Below are 24,455 nucleotides of genomic sequence, written 5' to 3'. Positions count from 1 at the left end.
TCAAATGCCTCTGTGCAGGGCTTGGGCGGGGTGGGTCCCAGGGGATCAACAGGGCGGGCGGAGCCAGCAGTTATGGCTGCTCTCAATCCCGTCCCCAGAGGCTCTGCCTCTGTGTCCCAGCAACTGCTGCAAACCTCGGAGAGAAAGCTGCCCTCGAGTTCCGACCGATGCCAGACAGTCCTGCTTCTCTCGTTTGAGTCTGGGTCTCTAGAGACTCGCCTGGATCTGGAGCTCAGAGCCTGAGATTCCCTCCCTATTGAAACAGACAACCGCGCCCTAAGCCCCCAGCCCGCTCCGTGCGCACCTCCGCACCTTAGTATTTTACTTCCGCACTGCGCGTCCTCTGAGTCTCAGTATGCTTTTCTCTTTCCTTCTAGTTGTAGAATTTCCACTCAGCCAGCCTTCCTGTGGTTCTGGGTGATGTCTGTTCCGTCTTTTAGAAGTGGTTGTGCGAGGCAGCAATCTCCGGTGTTTACCTATGCCGCCATCTTGGTTCGCATTTTTAATTTTAAATGTAGACACCACAAGCTGATAATCATTTAGGGAAATACTAGTATATTAGAGGCCTGGTGCATGAAATTCGTGCATGGGGGTGGGGAGGTGGGGGAGGAGTCCCTCAGCCCGGCCTGCACCCTCTCCAATCTGGGACCCCTCGGGGTTGGGATTAGGCCTAAACCGGCAGTCAGACATCCCTCTCACAATCTGGGACAGCTAGCTCCTAACTGCTCACCTGCCTGCCTACCTGATCGTTCCTAACTGCTCTCCCCTGCCAGCCTGATCGCCCCTAACTGCTTTCCGCTGTTGACCTGATCGCCCCTAACCGCCTCTGCACCACCCCCCGCCACTGTGGCTTTGTCCAGAAGGACGACTGAAAGAAGTCCGGTCAACCCGGTCTAATTAGCATATTACTCTTTTATTAGTATAGATTAGTCAGCTTAGACCAGGGGTCCTCAAACTTTTTAAACAGGGGCCAGTTCACTGTCCCTCAGACCATTGGAGGGCCGGACTATAGTTTAAAAAAAACTATGAACAAATTCCTATGCACACTGCACATATCTTATTTTGAAGTAAAAAACAAAATGGGAACAAATACAATATTTGTATTTGCAAGTGGCCCGCGGGCCGTAGTTTGAGGACCCCTGGCTTAGACAGCCATAACAAAATATCATAAATTTGTTTGGCATAAAAAACAGAAATGTATTTTTCTCATAGTTCTGGAGGCTGGAATTTGGGGTCAGGGTACCAGCATAGCATTGTCCAATACCCCAGAAAGTGGTGGATCGATTGCCAGTCAGGACACATGCCCAGGTTGCAGATTCAACACCTCGTCCAGTGAGTGCAGGAAACAATGGAACAATGTTTCTCTCTCTCTCCCTTCTTCTCTCTGAGATCAATTAAAATTAATGATAAATAATGTTCTTTAAGTATGGTTTTAACAGAAAAGACATTAGTGATCTAGGAAGTGAAAAACTTGTTATAACACATATATACAGCATGACCCCATTTAAAAATATATATATTTATTGATTTCAGAGGGAGGGAGAGGAGAGATAGATACATCAATGATGAGAATCATTGATCAGCTGCCCCTACTGAGGATCAAGCCTGAAATTTGACCAGGAATCATATCATGTCCTCCTGGCTCATAGATCGATGCTCAACCACTGAGCCCCACCAGCCGGGCCCCATTTTTATCAATACCAGGCACATGAGGTACATTGGCAAGATCTCACTCCTAGACGAAAGTGTGAAATTGCCCAAATTCCTTTGCAGCTAGGTTTCTGGATATGAATTTATTTCTGCCAATTGGATGCACTTGCACAATATTTTGAAGGCAGAAGTGAGATAGAGGCATCTTCTTGCAGTTTGGGCTGTTTGCTGCTGGTGATCATGTTTGCAGAGACGTGGAGGTTTTCTGCAGTGGAATTCAGGCTGTGCACAGGCAGTTGTGGCAGAGGCAGTGCCCAGTGACCTGTCTTGTGGGAGCTGGAGGGCACTTGCGGGGGCAGCAGTTTCCTGATCCCCAGGTCACAGCTGTGCCAGAGTGTCCTAGAACTCAGTTGTGGCTGAGAGGGCACCCCTCCCACTGGGCAGGGAGTCTTTCCTGGGGGCTCACCCTAATACCCACTCCTCTAGCTTTCGGATGATTTCCCAAGCACCAATTCCCTGTGCTCAATTTTTTTCCTGCCTAAAATAGCAAAGATTTAAAAACATTTAGATCCTCTACTTTCAATGAAAACAATGCTGCACAGGGTCAGGTCTGAGAAGTGGGTGAGGTATTGAGGAAGGCTCCCTTCTTTGAGTCTGAGCTTCCTCTTCTGTAGAACCGAGACCAGAAGATTATCTGTTCATAGTTACCGAAGACCATGGCAGCTGTGTTTCCTGAAGATGGCCACAGTTCCTATCCCTCCTGTGGCCTTGCCACTTTCTGCCAAGTCCTCTCTCTTGAAGTGGGGCTGACCTCTGAATTCCAAGGCCAAGGCCTAAAAGGTGCGGGGCTGCAGCCCCGCCCCGCCCCCCCCCCCCCCCCCCCGCCCTTCTAGCTCCGGCCCTGCCCACGCCACTCAGGGCTCTGTCTGGCAAGGGGCCTTGCCCTCATGGCTCATTTCCCCTCCCGTCTGCTGCCCAGTGCCTCACTGCACATTATAGACCACCTGCTGGTGCTGCTGGGCCCAGCGGGTGGGGTAAGAGCCCACATCAGGCCTCGCACCTCCTGGCTCCTGTGTGCCGCTGTCCCCTGTGACCCCTATTCCTGCCACTGTTCCGACCTGGGCCAGACGCCCAGGTGCTGTGAGCGGCCCGCGGGGACTACTGTGGCCACCAGGAAAGCCTCCCCACCCCATCCCCGACTCCAGCACCCTGATCCCAGGTCCACTTCTGCCAAAGGAGAGCTTTGCCTGTGCAGCTGCCCGAGGCTGAGACCAAGCAACTCCAAGGTCCCTAGACCCCAAATTTCTGCCAGTCAAGGCAGTTGGCCGGCTGGCCCCACCCTGATCAGGGTGTTGGGGCGATCTGGCCCAGGTCAGGCCAGTTCGCTGGCCAGTGGGTGTCAGCGACTGGTCATTAGGGTCTCTGGCTTTTTATATATATAGATATCTTAGGCCACTTTGGCCTGTCTGTCTTTAAGAGCTTCCACAAATATGAAAAAGCTAAAGGATTCAAAACCACCAAACCAGTATTACGTGACATGTTGAAGGGTCTTCTTTAAGAAGAAAAAAAAAAGATACAAAACATGAAAAAAATGGCAATACATATCAACAACTGAATCTATAAAGCAAAATAAACCAACAAGCAGAACAGAAACAAATTCAGAGAACACTTTGACAGTTGCATGGTGGTGGTGGTGTTTGGGGGGTGGGGCGGAGTTGAGGGGATTGGTGAAAAGGTGAAGGGATTAAGATGTACAAACTGGTTGTTACAGAATAGTCATGGGGATGTTAAGTACAGGGAATGTGGCCAATGATGTTCTGGTAGTATATGTAGTGTCGATGGGTGTGGGATTTATTGGGATGTTCACTTAGTAAGTTATGCAATGGTCTAATCACTGGGGTGTACACTTGAAACTCATAATAATGTATGTCAAGTGTAAATGAAAAAAAAAATGATTTTAAAGAAGGTTTATAATTGTGACTACACAAAAGTTTATTCTTGTATTACTTATTATTGTATTACAACTGTAAATGTACTTTTACCCACCTCTGAATTCTTTTAGGTTTCTTTGGATATATTCACAGAAGTGGACTCGCTGGGTCATAAGGCAATTCATCTTTAACTTACTGAAGTAACTCCATACTGCTTTCTACGGTGGCTGCATCAATCTGTATTCCCTTCAACAGTGCACAATGGTTCCCTTTTCTCCACATGCTCACCAACACTTGTTTGTTGATTTATTGATAGCTATTCTGACAGGTGTGAGGTGACATCTCATTATGGTTTTAATTTGCATTTTTCTGATTAGTGATGTTGAACATCTTTTCATATTTCTTTTGGCCATCTATATTGTCCTCTTTGGAGAAGTGTCTATTCAGGTTCTTTGCCCATTTTTTAATTGTGTGTTGAGATTTTTATAAGTTCTTTATAAATTTTGGATATTAACCCCTTATCAGCTGTATCATTGGATGTTCTGGAGAAATAACTTGTGAATATCCAACAATAGTTAAGATGGTTGTCTAAATTGTTCATAGAATATAGTGTAGCTACCAAGTCAACGTATATTTATTAACAGGCAAGTTTAGATAATAAAAATGTACAAATTCACTAACAATAGTTCATTTATTTTAAATTGTTTAATGAAGTTCTTAAAAAAGCAACATAAGCTTGAAATGGAATACTTTAAAATAAAATTTAAATTGTCAGACCAAGAGTGCTATTATTTGCATAGAAATGAATTTCATTCATGACTGGCACAAAAATCTAAAGCTTAGTGTAACAGTATTTACCATATCACTTTTACCAATGGTTTAGAAATTGTGTTTAGTTTCTAAATTTTAATTTATGTTGAACTGAACATTGACCTATGTCGATGTCTCAGAAGATTGTTTTATATCAAGTTAACACAAGACTGAGATTAAGTATTACAATATGATAGTCACAGCTTCAGCAGTTTCTATATTCCAACTGTACAGTTATGAGAAAGTCCAAACTCAGAACTGTGTAGTTCATATGCTACTTTTCCAAGCATTCCTAAAGTGTTACATGTAAACTATTGGGAGTCAGGTTGATTAACTCATTACAAAATTAAAATGGTGTCAAAAACACATATAATATCAAGTAAAAACAACTTAAAGTTTGTACTTTAACTATTATGACTCAGTCCGAGGGCTGACACTCTAACCACTGAGCCAAACCGACCATGGCTAAACTCTTTCTTGAAGATGTATTTCTTGAAGATGTATTTTAGGACATGATACCCAAGTTTCAGCCCCAGCCCATCTCCAACACACCTGAGCTCTCTCAAATATTTTCATGTGCAGGTAATAAAGGGAAAAAAACCCCAAACCCCATTTCCCTTAAAATTTCGTGGGTTAAACTAATCAAATCTCAGGCCCTTCCCTGTTGGAAAATGTAAATCTCAAAAAACCAAACTACTCTTCAGCTATGCACATATTTCCCCTGAAACATAACACATTTAGAATAAACTAGTACTTTATAAATGTTAATTCCCAAAATTATAGGATACATTCATACACATTCATGCAATCTATCCTTATAATGCTTTATTCAAACTTTACCTTTTAATTATTTTTTACAGAGCACTATCATTCCCTCCTCCCCCACCAAATGCTCGTAGAATCAACTGTTGAGACATACATCAATAGGAGTTAAAATGTGGGGAAAATAGTTCTTAACTATTACTACACAGATAAGAAAATATTCAATAAAGAAGAGTGCACCAATGTGTAAACTAAGAGGGAAAAAAAACCCTAAAAAAACCAAAACAGCCCTCCCCCCAACAACGAAAACAATACAAAAGACCTATCTGAATCCAAAATGGGGGGAGGGAGAGAAAGCTCATTTCCTTCATTAAAAATCAGAGTGAAGCATCTATAGTTAAACAACTTTATTAACATAGTCAAGCAGTGATTAACATTCACATCTATTATGTCACATCATACAAATGTAAATACAAAATTACTACAGTACAATATATATTCTCTGCATGATCCAAAATATTTGGTGGCCCCAAAAAACTCTCTTTAAAATTCAGCAGCTTATCAAAAATTAAAACCGTATTCTATTTAAAATGAAGATCTGTTAGCACAGAGTTAGACTTCAAGAAATATCAATTTAGTACAGTTTGAGAAGTTGCAGGAGGGTATGTTTGAAGGACACATTCTAACATAGTGTGGCAGGTACAGGAAACATCAGATTTAAAGCTTTTAAGCATAACTCATACAACCTAAGTTGTCAGCAGAAAGATCCAGTTATTTATAATTAAAGCTAAAACTACTACATTATTGCACCCATTATTAACATGAATATTAAGTGTAAAACGTTTTTATAAGTGAAGTCATTAACCACGTTTAAACATCTCTTCTCACAGATATTCTATTAAGTAAAATTATACAGTATTGTCTAATTATCATCTCCATAAAAAATCATCCAATCTTTGTTATATATCCAGAGGAAAAGAGTAATGAAGTGAATGGTGAAAGGACAGTGGAACCCCTCTATGAGGCTGGTAGCAGGAGGGGACCAACATTGCCTTGAAGGCTAACCATGTTACAGAATTAGACTTGCAAAATAGCAAAGTTGGCTTAATTCCAAGCCATAGTATAAGGGGAGTCTATGCTAAACAAAAATTCTAATAAAAGGGAAAACAATATTTTCCTTATTAGTGATATAATGCTTGGCAAACTGATTTGGTTTGATTTAAAAATGTACAAGAGGTGAAAAAAATCATTTAACTTCCCTCAAAATCATGCATACATTGAAAAATACGTCCTGGGATACAAATCAGAATAAACAGTTGCTATAATTTAAATGCATACCTTAAAATTAATATGTATAGTAATTAGGAATAAAGATAAAGAACTCTATACATGTAATACCAATGGGGGAAAGATCTACGTAAGACTGAAAAATTAGTCACAAGTCACCTGGAGGGTGTACAAGTGAATGAAACTTTTATGTAAAATTTAATTTTTAAGAGATATCAGAAATACCACAATATTTAATACAGTATGAAAGGTACTAAGTAGATATACAATGCTCTTGCATGGTATTACTACTAGATAATATTGTCACACAGTTCTTTATTGATCTGATTTTTTATCTAGATTATCCCAGGCCTTTAACAATCTGAAGACCAGTTTTCTGAAAGATTTTAATGCCTACACTTCAATAACAATACTACTGGCAAGTTAGTGCTTCCTCCTTGTACTATTCGCAAAAAGTAATTCAAGCAAAGCTGTACTTTAAGGTACTACTGAAGGAAGGATTTAAACTGCAGCTATGCATGATACACTCTTCTCTTGGGAAGAATGTTTTTGCACCGTTATCTGTTAATACATTCAATATGAATAATATAAATTATACAAAGAAAAAAACACACACCTCCACTGTTTTTTATTTATGGCAAAATATTTCTGTTAAATTTAACTCAAGTGTTTGAGACAAATTCTGGCATTTCAGTTATGCAGGGTAACTTAATACAGAATAAAAAAATGTCCACTTTGCTATCTTGAGGGTTTGAAGAAAAGGAGGACCAAATTAAATTCACTTTCAAGGTAAACCTACAGGAGGAATTTATACCACCCTAGTCTGCTAGAATAAGGAAGGGAAAACCAGACTACATGGGAAGATTCTTCATGAAATACACTAAAAAACAAAGACTATAAGTATAATGATCCTTTATAAGCATATGTCACCAAAGCAAACAGGATACAAGAGTATTCACCTGAGATAAAACTTGTATCTGAATATTTTGTAACTGAGTAGACAAAGCATTTCAATAGAGGAAAGTCAGCAGAAATTATTTTAAAATATACATCTGATACTATTTTACAATATATGCAATTTAAGCAATTCAGATCAATGAAAAAGTCTTAACAAAAAATCACAGTGTTTATCAATATGTTAATTACAAAGTGTATGCTACTTATTTTGTTTTTAAAGATGTAATGGCTTGGTTAAGTGTTTTAAAATCTATTCTTCTGAAATCTAACTTGCGTCACAAAATCAAGTAGCAATAATGTAAAGCATCAGAACTGGCTCTTAAAGATTATTTACATATTGATTATTTGGGAAATAATCAACCAAAAAATATAAAAAAGTGATTTTTTTTACATAGTATGAAGTTATTAAAGAGATTAGACAATACAAAAAGCAAAATTCTTTCCTGAATAATGAGTATCTGTGGCACTAAGTTTATTTACTAATGGACTAAAAAATGAACTGCCAAACATGCATTTAAATTATATTAAATACACTTTCTGTTTCCAACTTAGGTTGATCAGCAGCTTTTGTTCTGTTAGAATCCTTCAAAGAGAGAAGCTCAAACAGGAAAAAGAAGGCATATATAAAACAGTAAACACTGACCTCCTGAGGTTCCTACAACATAAAAATATTCAAGTAGAAAATCTACATCACTTAGCAGCGGCTATGTCTGTAGTTGAGCACACCAACAGCACTTTAGTGTGTAAGGAGCAGATGAAGTAAGCCGTGCTTTAAGCATGCCAAGAGGCAGAAACACTGGAATGTAACAAAGACAAACTCACAATTTCAGAGACACTCAGTCAACATTCAAAACTATTAAGACTATGCCACAAGAATTAAGTTGCTTATACATATATATATACATATATATCCCATGATGTATTATTAGAATGCTAAATCAGAGCTTACCTCAAAAGAACTTAAATGGCTTCTGCAAATTCTTATGCTATACTAAGTATCTGAAATATAAATTAGGAAAACAATACCTCATGGGGAGGAGTGGGGAATAAAAAAAACCCCAACCCAATCTCAGGTTGCCAATTATATTTAGTTAATTTATTCTCTATGTTTAAATTAAATTTCCTTTTAATTAAAAAACAGGTTAAGTGATTATCAAATGAGCATATTCTTATGTGACATATCTGCCTAACTAAAATCAATTTTTAATCAACCAGGTGACAATATTACTTTTTCAGTCAACATATAATTACAGGTCCAAATAATTTTATTGAAGGTTGTTTTTGTTTAAAAGCTTTTAGAGAAGAATTTTGCCATTTTCTTTCAATTTAAAATATTACCTATTCTAGAATATTAAAATATCTCCCATATTAAATTCTGAAAAGTATTTAAAAAACAAACTAGAGAATATCACTAGAATTTAAGGGTAAAACAGCTATCCCAATTAGGTTTTAGAGACTAACTAGGAAGCAAATTTTGAGCTCCCAGCGAAGTAATGGTAGTAAAAAGAGAAAAATGCTACATCCCCCTTGGATCCAACTTATAACTAAAAAAAATTTTGGATATGAAAACAGCATTTAATTTCAGGCTCTACAGACTGAAATTTGCAAAGCCAAAATACAGGAAAGAAGGTGAAAGAACATGTTAAAAAAAATACATACACACACACACACATACACAACAAAAACCTTTCTGCATGCTACCATGCATTTGAAATTTTTTAAAACGGTATTTATAAATTCACACACATACAGCTCAAACTTCAGTGCAATGGCTGTATCATTCAACACCTTTAGAAGAATAGAACCATGCAAAGAGGAGCAACTGCTTATAAAAATGGTTATTCAGTATTTATTCTGCAAATGCAAAGGTGACAAACTAAAATATAAAAAGGTTGTTATGGCTTAACATTTTTGTTGCAGATTAAATATGCAGCATTGAAAAATGGAAAGGTGTGGCTTCATCTCTGACCAGCAGAGTTAAAAAGAAAAATCTCTCCATTTTCCTTCATCATCATGGGATACACTGTTCAGGCAATCCAAATTAATAAAGACTTGAAACTTTATATGGAGACAAGATCAAGTGTACCAGTTAGGATTTCACATTCACAGTATATAAGAAAATACACATGGAAGGAAAAGTAAAGGGTTAACTTAACAAGGATTTATTCACAGGAATACATGTAAGTAGAGAAAAATAACAGAAAAGCTAAACAAATGAAATGAAGAGGATCCAAATCAACTTTCACTCTGTAGCTTTTTACTTGCACCCTGTGTGCATATATCTAGGGCACAGAGGGCCACCAACATGCGCCAATACAGTGTAGGAACCCTGCATTACATCCATTAACTTAAACATATCCTTAAGATCATGCTTTGAACAACAAAAAAAAGCTTAGAAGGCATTATGTTGAGTGGGAATAAACATTGAAATATAGCAATCATGTCTTCAACTTCTACAATTGTCTTTATGTGCCAACTAACATTTATGTAACCTCTTACAGATCTTTTACCATGTAATTGAAGTTTAGAAATTTGATAAAATCACTAGTAGTATATAACCATGCAGAAAGCACATCACACTGACAGCACAGAGGCAAAGATTTTGCACAGGTATATCAGCTTTCCACATTGTGCAGGTTACACACAATACAATATCAATCTTATTCCTAACAGATCCTAAAAAGGTATTTCAAGGCCTAGCTGTAAACTACAGTACTTTATATACCTATATTCTTAATAAAAATAAAATCCACAAATCTTAAAAAGGAATTTTAAATGCAGGGCTATATTGAATTGGTAAACTGCAACACAAACTGGCGCAACAGAGGTAAATGAATACCAATCTCACTCTATGTGATGCAAGCATGCTACTTACTTTCCCACTAATTTACTTTCAATCACTATGAGCCAGAATGCATGCCTGAACCTTAAACTGCACTTTAAAATTAACGTCTTGGCCTAGAAATTAAATCTAATGAAGTACAACCATCAAATTATATCCACTACATTAATGTTTTAATGCAAAATCAAGAGTTCTATCTTTTTTTTGATATGTCCAACCCCACTTATTCCTCCCTCCCTGCCCACCCCACAAAGGTAAAAGGAGTGACTCATTTGGCATTTCACAGGGTGCTTCATTGTTTAAATTAGATTTTTTATTTCTGACTTTTTTTGAGGGGGTACCTTAAATTGTAACTGCCAAGAACCTGCTTCTAGTATGGGTCAGCAAGCTGATTTTAATTCTATTAGCTTCATTTGTGTAGTTCTTTATCAGCATGCAAAAACAAGGCCCCATTGCATGGGAAAATTTATAAAAACCTTTAAATAATAATAATAAAAAAGCTTCTTTACTGTTTGTAACCCCCATTCTTAGGTTTCCTTTATTGTGCGTTATATAAATTTTCCTCTTTTATCCCTATGCATCATTTATATGGTTCTTGTTTTGGTACAATTCCCCATAATATTCCAGAATGTACTGTTTTGTGAGTTGACTGAATAGGTTTTTTTTTTGCTTCTTCACATCCAGTGCGGAGTTGTAATTGAAGACAGATTTCCACCCACAAAGGCTCCAGATGTTAAAACGTTTCCCAACATCGACAATACAGTGACGGCAACACCTCCCTCCCGCCCCTCCCAGTAGGGTTGGGATTGTACTGTATTCCCTACTGGTTTACCCTTCCCCCCTGTAAAGGGTAACATTTTCCCTGGGTGCAGAGGCTCCCTCATAGTCTCCAAGACTGAAGGACCTGTAAGAAAACAGTTTTATAGTTTAACAATTGTTTCTCTTTTGAAGTGAGTGGACCACAAAATTAATCAAGTAATTATGCTATCTCTACCTAAAGAAAACGAGAAATTGGACAAATTGCCTAATGATAACCATGTTGCTTCCTTCTCCTATAGTCTCAACTATCACCTGCATCAGATACAAAAAAGGGACGCCAAGCTGGGGACAACCATAGAGAGGTGTGTAGCATTTTATATAGACAAAACATCCCTTTTTGCCAGTATTACCAATATAAAGCAAACAAAAATCCAATCTATATTTAAAAAAAAACAAAACCCAAAACTCAAAGAGCATTACTTATTTTTGGTTGTCTGATGTTTTCGCATATGAGGTATTAAAGGTGTCCACTACACTCAGCAAATATAAAAAAGTAAATTTTAACACTTTTTTCCCCCCTCTTTTAAAATATATTTTCATCGATTTCAGAGAGGGAGAGACAGAAACATCAATGATGAGAGAGAATCACTGATTGGATGCCACCCTCACGTTTCCACTAGGGATCAAGCCTGCCACTTGGGCATGTGCCTCAACTGGGAACTGAACCTCAACCTTCTGGTTCATAGGTCCACGCCCAACCACTAAGCCACACCGGTAAGGCAACCTTGACTTCTTGATGCTAATTAATAATTCTTCTGACCCTATTTCACTCAGTCATTTTCTATACTCTCAGAACACTTGATTTTCCTGGTAAGGACTTTTTCAATGGTAGCATTTTTAATGATGAAAGTGACACCAAGAACTATAGATAGATTACTGGGAGATTGTAACTAGTATCTGACAGTGGAACTTTCACAACAAAACTCTACGAACCACTCATGCCAAACCTTGGATATTTATGAAAGTTCATGTGAATTCACAAAGGTGACTAGCCCATCTGTGGAGAAGTACAAGCAACCCCTTTTCTCTGCCTATGAAAAATGGGTAGAATACAAAAAAAGGCAGGAAAATATACTGATTGACTTTTATTTCTAATTAGAAAACTAAGAATTACTACATACCTTGTCTTAGAACATGGTCACCACAGTTAACTTGTAATTGGTGATATGACAGGGACAACAGAAGGTAATAAATCTGAAAGTGCTTGAGACTTAGCTCACGGTTGAATCTTTGGCCCTTGATGCATTCTCATGATTTAACATTAAGTGAATCAAGCACTTTTCCAAAATGCTAAGGCCATAAAACAGCTATTAGGACTCAAGACCTCCTGGGACAACACACACAAAGGATTCTGAGACATTCCAGAGGGTGCAAGTGTATTTCTACTGTCATCTAGGTTAATTGGAATCTTTCCAGGTTTAAAACCTAGCTCAGAGTAAATAAGCAAGCAAGTAAGCAAATAAAACTCCAACATAAAAAGGTAATTCAATTTGCTACACAACTGCTGGACACACCCTGAATACATTCTCTGGCCTTCAGTAAAATATGTCTCGCTTTATATCTAAAACCTAAGGTATAAACCCTAGTTCACTGTCCCTGCACTGGCCCATGTTCCTAACATTTGTTGAACCAACTCAGTGTGTGAGGCAACATACCCAATTTTGGCATCAGATATTATAACAGCATTTAATCCTCAAAAGAACTCAATGAAGGAACTGAGGCCAAGAAACCAGAATTGTTAGTTCAACTTAGTATGGAAAATCTCAAGAAACAAGAGTCCAAGTGAACTTCCTCTCTACCACCCCAAATCAAAACCATCTTCCATTGCCCATTTAGAAAAAAAAGTGCTAGGTCCATTGGTAGGCGTTCAATAAAAATGTACATTGAGCTCAGCCGGTGTGGCTCAACAGTTAAGTGTTGACCCAGGAACCAAGAGGTCACCAGCTCCATTCCTGGTCAGGGCACATGCCTGAGTTGCGGACTTGCTCCTAGTAGGGGGGGTGCAGGAGGCAGCTGATCGATGGTATTTCTCTCATCAATGTTTCTATCTCTCTATCCCTCTCCCTTTCTCTCAAAAATCAATAAAAACATATTTTAAAAAATGTGTATTAAAGATTGAATAATAAATATTCTTAGCTACTGAGACAAAACCCATTTCCAGTCTACTTGGGTTTTCCCTAAAGCTCACTACATAGTAAGTCCTTGATATATCAGAAACTATAAACTCATGCTTTAAAACTAAACCACTTCTATTCTGGTGATCTCTTATAGGGCAAAAAAGGCAACAGTGAAAGCAATGTTAAGTATTCTAACTAGCATGCCAGCTTGGATTTCTTTCTATCTAGGACTCAAAGTGGAACCATGCATTTTATCTTGCTTGATGGTTCTCTAATTCTACTTAAGTAATTTAAAATTTAAAGTTTAATATAGCATGAGATTGTTTTATCCAACCTCTGTAGAAAACAAATAGCCCTATTCTATTCAGTAGTTTTAGATTACAGTCCTAAATTTCTTCATCCTGAAAAATTCTAAGCTATTTACAACTTACCCCTAATTATGGGACTGCAGCTCAAGTGCATGAGGTTAAACACCATAAAAAGCTGCAAGACGCTCTTTTAAGGGAGGCGGAAACTGGTCAGAGAAACGCCTCCAATTTTCATCTCCAACTTGATTTTTAAATCCATGAAGGATCTGCAAAGAGTGAAGGAAAAATCATTAATTTATCAATAACAAAAGATAAAACTCAGATCTGCATAGCTTCAGAAATAAAAAACTACTGATTTTATTATTTTAAAATTTTATCCATTTTAAAGTAATAATTCTCAAACTTTGTTGGATTCTACAACATTCTATGTCTTGCCTAAAACCACCTCACTGAACATGCTAAGCTTTTTTTGAAAAGTTTAGAACTTAGCAAGTGTCATAGTAATAGATGCTAAGAAATCTCTGGTATAATACTTATGAAAAACAAAAAGCATAGAATTCACTCAAAGAAAAAAAGAAGAATTCACTCAAAGGAATAAAATTGCTATGCTATACTAAGTTTTGTCAAGTTGGAAATATAAAAAGCTTTGGGTTCCTGGCTTAAGTATATATAGTTCACTAATTTTATTATTAGGTAATTCAAACGTGTAACAGCATTTTACTTCTTTTTTTTGTTATGGTTGAATGCTGACTAGAGTTAATCAAAAGGGGGGCACTACTAAAACAAAGAACTATGTAGGTTTAATCCCTATGGAGACCACTTAGATTTACTTCATTCAAGTCTGTATTATATTCTAAATCTCAGTCAGCCATCTTTGAAAATATGTTAATTTGCACAGGTGGGATAATTGAACCACAGGTATCAGTGGTACTGCTTGAAAACAACTTTTTTATTGAGAACAAAGGTCCTAAGTTGTATAGTCTACCAATATTGATTTGAAGAGTCTAGTTTTATATGAAATGTAAAAATAATTCAAACTTTCCATCTAGGACTGTAATAATTCCAAGATGCGTGTCATAAAGTCTTTTTAGTTACCTTACAGAACATGTCTCTCAGATCATCTTTTGGGTTAATCCATGATGCAACGGCATCACAAAAAAATATAAAATCCTGTAACAAGCAAGAAATACATTTTAGATTGATATTATATTTGTCAAACTATACATGAAAAAAGATATATAAACTTCAGAATATGTATGATATAATCCTAGCCAAAATAAAAAGGAAAATCAACTATGATTATAAAAATTGTAAGTGAATTGCTTAATGATTGTCCTTATTCCTCTACCATGAACGAACCTCTCCTCATTCAGTTTATATTGCAATTTAATGCCCCTTTATGTTTTATTTTACACCACAAAACAAAACCCATCTAGTAAATGTTTAGTATCAGCAATGAACTGAAAGTACCAAATGAACACCAATTAAAAACTTTCTATTATTGGATTACATAAAGTAATACAATTCTAAGTAGCCTAAAAATAATTTAAGATAGTTAAAAGCATACAACAAATAAGCTGAATTTGAAGCATAGAAATGAATAGATCTAAATTTTAAGACCAATCTTCATATAGAAACTGAAATGACCAAAAGTTAGAAAAAACTAATTATGTAGCTACGAATAACACCTAACCCAACCCAACCCATCCCATCCCAATCCAAAACAAACAACCCCCTCCCCAATGCTTAGACAATTTAAAAGATAATTGGATTATTCTGACTATAAAAACAAGGTGACAACAAGCAAGGCCTTTAAATATTTCAATAAAGTTTTTTTAAATATAGATTATCACACTGAAAACACTCAAGATACAACATTCAAGATGTACCTGATGTCCTGACATGTTCACTACTTTAATTATCAAAGTGTGATGTTAAAAGCTTAAATATATGTACAAACATGTAAAATTTGTGATTACAAATTTAAACATAAGAAAACTTAAGATTTTTCTTTTAACTATATCCAAATACATATGTAAAAAGTAGAAATTTCTACCAATTCTTAAGTTGGTAATGATTCATGACCATATACATGTGTTACTTCATGTATAAATTAAAAAAAAAAGGAGCTAAAATTCTAATGGGAAAATGTTCCTTTTAAACATACATAGTAGACATCATATGATACCTCTAAAACACATTTAAGGTGTGATACAAAAGTTCTTAAATAATGAACAACAACAAAAAAACCACCCTAACTTACTGCCAGAAGGTTATTGTCCAAGTAGGGACCATCTCTAAAGATAGTAAGTTACTGTTTTACAAATGTGAAATTAGTCAAGATTTTTTCCAGTTCTAATTTGTAAGTTTTTAATGCCTGTCACCCACATTAATCTGAATTTTATAAGCTGGTAATGTAATGTATGTTTATAAACCTAAATTAAACAACAGAGTACTTAATACAAGATAGAAAATATTAAAAGGTTTCAATTAAAAAATGTGTAAAACACCCATCTCTTGGAAGAGAATGGTCACTTTCTTGAAAACCCTGCTTACACTTTTACCCTTTATAATTTCTGTTGAGGAACCTGGGACTTTTATTTGGGAGTGCGATGGCTTGCATTTTATTGATTTCATATATATGGTGTCAATCAACACGTTTCTATTTTGTGTGTCTTGCAAATTTGCAGTTGGATTCAGAGATCTGGTCAGACTCATGCTTGATACTATTGCCAAATAATTTTTTTTTAATGCTGAAACTGTCTAAACATAGTAAGAATTAAGACAGGAAACAAAATAAGGACAAATAAACCATAAGCTCTCAAAATTAGTTTCAATGGCTGATTCACTATTCTATTTTACTCACTACTGAGTTTGGCAGTTTGATTTTAAGTAACAGAAAGAGTATTCTACTATTAGGTCACTCTCTTAAGTATAAATATCCTCAAACTCAACAAATTGATATTCAGGGATGGGAGACATATACAAAGTAAATAAATGAGGCCTAAATGTGAATGAACAAAGCTTTGGCTTTATTCAGTACAAGAATGAAAATGTATTCGCCCAATCTGCTACTACATTTCATGACAAAATATTCAGAATATTAAAAGTTACGAACAAATTCTTGGGAACGTCTTACTTGAATTACTCCACTGGGATTCACACTGATCATGGTACAAATTCCACGAAATGCTGAATCCTTTTCCTCATTGTCCCTTATGTTTCTCAGAGAGGTGCACCTATTAAATTATAGAATTGAGTTTAGCATTTAAGTAAGAAGCAGCTTCAATTACAATACTAATGAACAGTATTTAATGGAATAAGCAACACCGTATAATGTTTATATTAAAAGAATTTTCATAAAGCTTAACTTTCTCACACTTCCTGAATGAGGGCCCATCTAATTTCAAATAATAAAAACCATAAAATTCAAATTTTCTTATTAATAGATTGCATCTATAAAATGGACAATTGATTTTAATCTCTCATTTAAACTATTAATGAGCTTGAGCCATGAGTAAATTACCAATTTAAAAAAGACTGCATTATGACTTGTATTCCATTAAACACTAAAATGACTGAATTGAAAGATTATCAATTAAAAGAAGCAGAACATAGGATATACTGCCACAATATAAACTATTATCTTATGGTGTAGATGTTTAACTTTTACATTAATAAGCAAATAAGATTTTTATACATAAATTTAAACATGTATTTCTTAATGCAATTCAAGTTTTCAAATTAATTATAAAAAGGAAACATAATGCAAAAACCTAAATTTATAGAATTTGCATGCATCTTTATTTTACTGGTGGATATTTAAATGCTTTTTATGTGTAATCAAGCTTCTTAACACAGCAAGCATGTGACAATCTTATCCCATGCATCAATTAGTCGTTAGCCACAACATAAAATAAATATACATGACGATGCTGCTGAAAACCTCACAAACCTGATAGGACAAGATTAGTCACATGGTTGGCAATGATTAAGGACTGTGATTTTTGTAACCAACTGAAAATATATCTAAAGTGAGATAGAAAGAGAAAGAAAGAGTGAAGAAAAATGAATTAAAAAAAAAAGATTGAATAATACACACCAGGGTCTTATAAACTGCTGTAGCATGGGGGCCACCTCTTGAGGACAAACGTAACCAAGACGACCAATTGTTATTGCTAAGGTAACGCAATCACGGTTATACACCACCAAACGCCAACCAAGACATGAGCAAATGAGGGGGAAGGAGAAAAAATAAAGAAAAAACAACAAATAACTCAGAAACAGAAACCAACAGAATTTGTGTATGATAATAAACATAAGATTTCACCAGTGCTGTTTACTACCACCCCCTAAAATAAGGGGCAGCAACATATATGGCATACTCTTGAAAAAGGAAAAACAAAAGGAATTAAAAAAACTTTAAAGATTGAGAGAACACCAAAAACCATGATGAATTGCTTTTCTCGCTCAATGAAGTGTCAATTTATCATACTTTCTGTTAATAAAAAGATGAGCGATTATTAAATTTAGAAATTCTTCAGTTAAAGCCAGTTGAAATTTCAGAATTTAATAATGAAATCTATGTTTTTCCCCAATAATTAGTAAATGCAAATGACTACATTTCTGAATTGTCTACTCAAACACACTTTTCAGTTAAAGCAGTTAAAATTTCCTTCTCACTTTTCCACATCTCTTTTTATTAGTGATTTCCATTTTTGAAAATTATCTAGGAATTTAATCCAAACTTTGGTAAAGTTTTTTTAACATTTCCAAAACAAACCAGTGGACCATTGGTTGCCTGCTGTCAAAATCAACTGTCAAGTTTTAGGTATTATGGTACACACTGAATGGATTGAAAAATTGCTGTGCTATGTCAAATCCCATTCTGAAAACTCTCTAATGGTGATTAACAACTCAGGTAATAGTCCACTAATTTCATACCACATTGACATAAAGGAAATTCAGACAGTCCACTGTAATGACATGTGATATGTGGACCAAAGGAACAAATATTCTGTCTTTGCTATAAAAGGCATAGCACAAAGTAGATAAACATTGTACTGATTACATGCTAAGATTCTATGCAAAATGGGAATTAATCAAACATATATTCACCATCAAAATCAGGAAGTCCTTATACTTAAAAGGGCTAAAACAAGTGCAACTCAGAACTGTATTCTGCAATTCAAAGATACATACATATAAATACATTTATACACAACGTGAAAAAAAAGAAAAACACGAACAGAAAACAAACCATGAAGTGCTTTAATGGTGTTCTCTCAAAAACTTACAAGTTAACCTTTCATAAAAAAAGGGTGAGGGGTAAAGAAAAATGTTTAAGGATTACTTGAAGCAAACTACACAGATAATACTAAAATCCAGCAGATTCATATGAAGCAAGAGAAAGAAAACCTATGTTCAAAAGACACAAACTAGGCAACATTCTCATTAAACAGGCAAGTATGAACAATCCAATGAAACATGCGATAAAGCAGATGATGGTCCATTGAGAAAGTTCAGTGTAGGATATACTGATTTGGAAAAAAAGCAAATAACTGCATACACTAAGGAATTGGCTTTATAAAATATTAAGATAATGATAATTAAGTTGCTAAAATCTATAGACATTAGACATTGACAATGATTTTATTTAATAATTACTTCCTTTTTTGGGTGAGGAAATAAAACATTTTCTGTAGCCACTTGTATTAAGAGTAATTCAGTGAATGCCAAGTGTGTTTCTTAATCATATCAAATTGCAAAGTATTACCAACTACCTTTTGATTTACTTAGGGTAGAATCATATTTAGAATATAATCTTATAGATAAAGCCAATTTGTTAAAGGAATTCACCAGCTGATATCCCACAAGAAACTTTAACATACATTACACTCAACATTTATTTGCAGTTACGCATTCACATTTAAAAATAAATAGAAAGTTTCTTTAGACTTAATAGTAATTTTATAATGGCAAGTGTTCCAAATCTGAATGTCATGTATAGGTACTGCATTCTAAAGAGATAAAAACCAGACAGGATTTCATAACCATCCTACACAAAGACTTTTTTACTTTTTAGCAAGAAAATCTGATTCGCTTTATGATATAAACAGTACCCATACAGCCAAACAGCCATATAACTGTTTCATAATTAAAAGATTTCCTTCCATACCAATAAACATAACAATAAACGTAACAATTTTAATCACATTAGGCCAAAATAAGCTTTCTATAATTAAGAAACATAAAATTAAAATGCCCTTGAAAACAATTTTTATTTAGAAAACCTTATTTTAATCTTTGTCCAATATTTTGGTAAGACCTTCATTGACTATGAATATATTACTGGAATTATCTTAGTATATAAAGAGAAGTGCCTGATTGAAAGCAAAATTTATATCTTGTATCATTATCAGCAAAAATCTAAGAAGGTGGAAGGAAATCACCCTGAAATGTGTTCCATAGTATGGTATGGAAGGTACTCTTTAATATAAACATGCTCTCTAAATGCAAAAGAGAAACAAGCCTCCTGAATAAAAATCCCACAAAGTACTGCCTAAGTCTTCAATTTGAAGGAAAAGTATACACAAAATAGAAAATACATACGTATATAAACCATTATAAACCAATTAGCCACTACATTGCAATCTATCTTTGGCTATATTTTTACAGATTAAAAAAAAATCATTACTTTCAGCTCCCAGTTGCTCTCTGAATTAATATAAAAGTAAAATTTATATTTCTCCATCCTTATTTTAGCTGGGGTCCATTTTAGGAAGTATTAAGACACTAGAATAGGGGGAAAAGGTGATTTAAAAAAAAAAGTTTCTGAAGATTGGTTATGGAATGCAGCTAAAAACAGTACATTCCATTTACCGAGAATCCAAAATAGCTGTTAATAATAAGCTGGGTTTCTAAAGCTAACTTTGGTTTCTCTATGCATCTTAATTTAAAATTAAAAGGCAAGTAATTTTCTCTTCACCAAAACAGTTCAGTCATATGGTACCTGTATTCTCTAACAACGTCTTTGGTGTGTTGGGTCTGTTAATGATTTCTACAAGCTGGTGCAACACCATAGGAATATAAGGCTGCATCTCTATACCTAGATCATCCCCAAAAGAGAAAAACAAAAAAAAAATTTCAATGTTAAAATACCAACTTTGGTTCCTTTTTTAACTGCGATATATGCTATTATTAATATGTAAAATTAATTTAAATTTAAAAACAAAACATGAAAAAGGCAATTACAAAAATATTAAGGCATTTAAAAACTTACACTTTTAAAGAAGAAAAAATCTTACCCATTTGAATGGAGATTTCTCCAATTGCCCATGTGGCATTATTACAGACTGATATGAACTCTGGGTTTAGGTTGGTTCCCAATATTGGCATGAAATCAGCTAGAAAAAAAATGTTTTAAAATGTATACTTATCAACAGCAGTGTATTATGCTTTAAAGAAAACCTACTAGGTGGAAACTGAAAAGCAGGAAAGAAATAGCAATATTTTAAAGGTGTTGGTAAGTATTTATCTTAAGAAACTGAGAGAGGCAATATCAGAACTTTCATATGAAGTAGATCAGGAAACGTAAGATTTGGAATATTTCAGGTTTCACTAAAAAGAGTTGGCATAGTACTCTTGTCATCAGACTGAGAAAACTCAAAGGTAAGGGAAGCATGATACATTACAACTTTTTTTCAAAGCTAGTGTATATCACATGCACAATTTTTTAAAAAAAGCAGTGATTTTGGTTTTTAAAGTAACTTTTACCCTAGTGCTCAGATTGTGGTCTCTCAATATCATTTTGCACTTAAAAGGAATGAAGGTCTCAGAAATGTTTCACTGCAGGTTAAGGGCAGGAAATGTACCCAACAAACCTGTACTAGTTTATTATACCACAAAGAACGGAGGAGCCAACTTAAGCTACCGATGCTTACAGGTAGGACAATTTGGGTACACTCAAAAAACAAACACAAACTAAACTCTGAAACATAATATAGATACTGGGAATCAATTCATTATTTTGAAAACTAGCAAATAAAGAGAATCAAGCAATGATCCTGCCTCTCCTATAGAATGTGTACTTCAGGGAAATAATTTATTGATATGGAAAATGTCTCTGCATATGTATTCTCACTATTAAATGAAGAATTAGAATATAATTTTTAAAAATCAGTGGATGTAAAAACCAGGGTTTCTCAATTTTAGCAACACTGATCATTTGGGCCAGATTATTCTGTTGTGTGTGGGGCTGTTGCGTGCCTTGTAGGACTTAGGCCAACTTCTTTTGTCTCAATGCCCTATATACCAGCAACACACCCCTAGGGTTAAACTAAATGTTCTGCAGGAGCCCTAGCCTGAGGAATGAAGGATCCCAGGTTCAATTCTGGTCAAGGACACATGCCTGGGTTGCAGGCTCAATTCCCAGTAGGGGGCATGCAGGAGGCAGCCAATCAATGATTCTCTCTCATCATTGATGTTTCTATTTCTCTCTCCCTTTACCATCCTCTTTTGAGATCAATAAAAAAATATTTTTACAAGAAAAAAAATGTTCTGCAGGAGGGGGGCAGCACACAGAATTTCCCTGGTTGAGAATCAGTAATCTAGAAAATAATCATTATTATTGGTAACATAAAAAAAGAGAGAACTAGACATTGTGCACCCCCTAAAAAAGGGACACATGATCTATAAAAGTCTTACAAAGGAATGAAATCCTTTCATACAAGTTTAAACTCATAAAAACTCAGTTAGATGCTTAATATTTGTAAGAACAAGCTTCACACAAGACAAGAATTCAATACACTTTCATTTAGAGTAGTTAGGCTGGAAATTCATGATTTTTAAAAATATATCGTAATTAATGTTATTACTCAAAGTTCAGAATACAATTATTTTTTACAGAAGTAAACTGGGAATTGGGTGAAGAAACTTCCAGTCTATAAGAAATAAGTTCTGGGAATGTAATGTATGACATGATAACTATAGTGAACAATTCTGTAGTGTATATTTTAAAGTTGCTAAAAGAGCAGATCTTAAAAGTCTTACCACAAGGAAAAACAATCTTTTTAACTTTTTGAGGTGATGGATTTTAATTAAACTTGTTGTGGTAATCACTTCATAATATATACATAAGGTGTACAACATATCAAATCATGCTGTATACCGTAAACTATAGAATGTTATGTATCAACTGTATCGCAAAAAAACTGGAAAAGAAAAATACCCCAAAGCACAACTGTATGAAATGAAAAAACCTTTTAGGTCAATGTTTTAAACCAAGGTTTATTAAATAATGCATAAATAACTCATCCAAAAAAGATGGGATATAGAAATGAAGAAGAAGCCGAAACCGGTTTGGCTCAATGGATAGAGCGTCGGCCTGTGGACTGAAGGGTCCCAGGTTCGATTCCGGTCAAGGGCATGTACCTGGGTTGCAGGCATATCCCCAGTGGGAGATGTGCAGGAGGCAGCTGATCGATGTTTCTCTCTCATCGATGTTTCTAACTCTCTATCTCTCTCCCTTCCTCTCTGTAAAAAATCAATAAAATATATTTAAAAAAAAAAAAAAAGAAATGAAGAAGAAAAAAAAGTAACCAAAATTCCATTTAACCCATGGATTTGACAGCAATTCAGGTTACATTATTCAATAAATCCCTTGTTATCTTCACAGAAGACTAAGACAAATGCTATGGTATTAAAACAGAAGCAAATCATTATTTACTTCTTAAGTAAATTGCTTGAAAAGTATCCTATGATATCTGAAAAAGTATGCTGCTTTATCATGAGAAAACCTAACAAAAGGCTGCTGAGTAATGGTGAGTTCAAGGGGCAAAGAACAGGAGTTCCTGTCCTTCCTGCTTCAATCAAAGAAGCTTTAACCAGTCAAATGTACATTTATAAATGTTGGGATTCCATGAAATTACATTTTAATAATAAAAAACATAGCTGACATTAAAATCACATCATAGCAGTAGAAAATATTCCTACCTATACAAGGCTTAACATGCTGAAAGCAAGCTTTTGTCAGATCACCTAACAGGGCGAAGGAACTCTGTCGAACTTCTGGCATTTTATCCTATAAGAAATAAGCAGAAATTAACCCAAATGTGATACAGAGAACCAGGTTTCAATTCACTTTACTTTAACAGATCTCACCTGCATGCACTGATACATTAGTGTTAGAATGTTACTTCGGGCTACTAGCTGTTCAATGTTGCCTCCAAGTCCTTCAGCCAGGCCACTGAGTAAATCAAGAGCCACTATCATAAAATCTTTATCTGGAGCCTCATATTGATCTGGTTGAGCATTGTTCAACTGAAATTAGACACAATTTTTTGAAAAATTATTTTGAATCAATTGTTGAAAAATTTCATTTGTATACATTATGCGTCTCCTTAGAAAAATGCTGATGATGCCAACAAAGAGATACAATTTTTTTTTAAATACCATGGCTTGTGCAAGAGTCTTCTGTACTAGGTTTACACAACGCTGATACACAGGTTCACAGTATGGAAGGAAGCCAGACTGCAGGGCTGTGGCAACTGAAGATAGGCACTAGAAAGAATAAAGCATGAGTGTAAAATTTATGGGTATTGTTAACATTATGATAAATGCTTGAAAGTACACTAATTCAGATCCAGGTTATTTCTGAGCTTGCTCTACTAGTCTTTTTAAACCTCTCACCTGGATGCCACTCATTGCTGTTAAGTTTGCCAGCCGGAGGTTTCCTCAGAAAAAAAAAAAATGTAAAAAAGTAGTTTCTAGCCCTGGCTTTTGTGGCTCAGTTGGTTGGGTGTTATCCTGTGCACCTTCGATTCTGGTCAGGGCACATGTGGGCATGCAGGTGGCAGCAGATCAATGTTACAATCTCACATAAATGTTTCTCTCTCCCCTTTGCTCTCTCTCTCAAAATCAATTATAAAAGTTTCTATAATGAATGTCACCTGTCAAGAACAGATTAAGTTTA

The 24,455-nt window shown here is 35.3% G+C and overlaps 1 protein-coding gene across 3 annotated transcripts in view; it reads right to left on the bottom strand.

Annotated features, from left to right (window-relative positions):
* Positions 1-5,545: 5,545 nt before the first annotated feature.
* Positions 5,546-24,455, bottom strand: part of TNPO1 (transportin 1) — a 90,275-nt gene continuing 71,365 nt past the window's right edge. For all 3 annotated transcript variants that reach the window (XM_036310958.1, XM_036310960.1, XM_036310959.1), the window contains 10 exons: positions 23,936-24,043; positions 23,645-23,803; positions 23,477-23,564; positions 20,791-20,889; positions 20,496-20,591; positions 17,586-17,661; positions 16,623-16,722; positions 14,579-14,653; positions 13,607-13,749; positions 5,546-11,143 (listed from right to left, as the gene is read on the bottom strand). In XM_036310958.1, coding sequence (XP_036166851.1) covers positions 13,642-13,749; positions 14,579-14,653; positions 16,623-16,722; positions 17,586-17,661; positions 20,496-20,591; positions 20,791-20,889; positions 23,477-23,564; positions 23,645-23,803; positions 23,936-24,043 — 909 coding nt within the window. In that variant the 3' untranslated portion in view covers positions 5,546-11,143; positions 13,607-13,641. The remainder of the gene's footprint in view (positions 11,144-13,606; positions 13,750-14,578; positions 14,654-16,622; positions 16,723-17,585; positions 17,662-20,495; positions 20,592-20,790; positions 20,890-23,476; positions 23,565-23,644; positions 23,804-23,935; positions 24,044-24,455) is intronic.

This window comes from Myotis myotis, unplaced genomic scaffold, assembly GCF_014108235.1.
Source record: "Myotis myotis isolate mMyoMyo1 unplaced genomic scaffold, mMyoMyo1.p scaffold_m19_p_5, whole genome shotgun sequence".
NCBI classification, from domain to species: domain Eukaryota; kingdom Metazoa; phylum Chordata; class Mammalia; order Chiroptera; family Vespertilionidae; genus Myotis; species Myotis myotis.
This window is presented reverse-complemented; position numbering and strand designations above follow the sequence as displayed.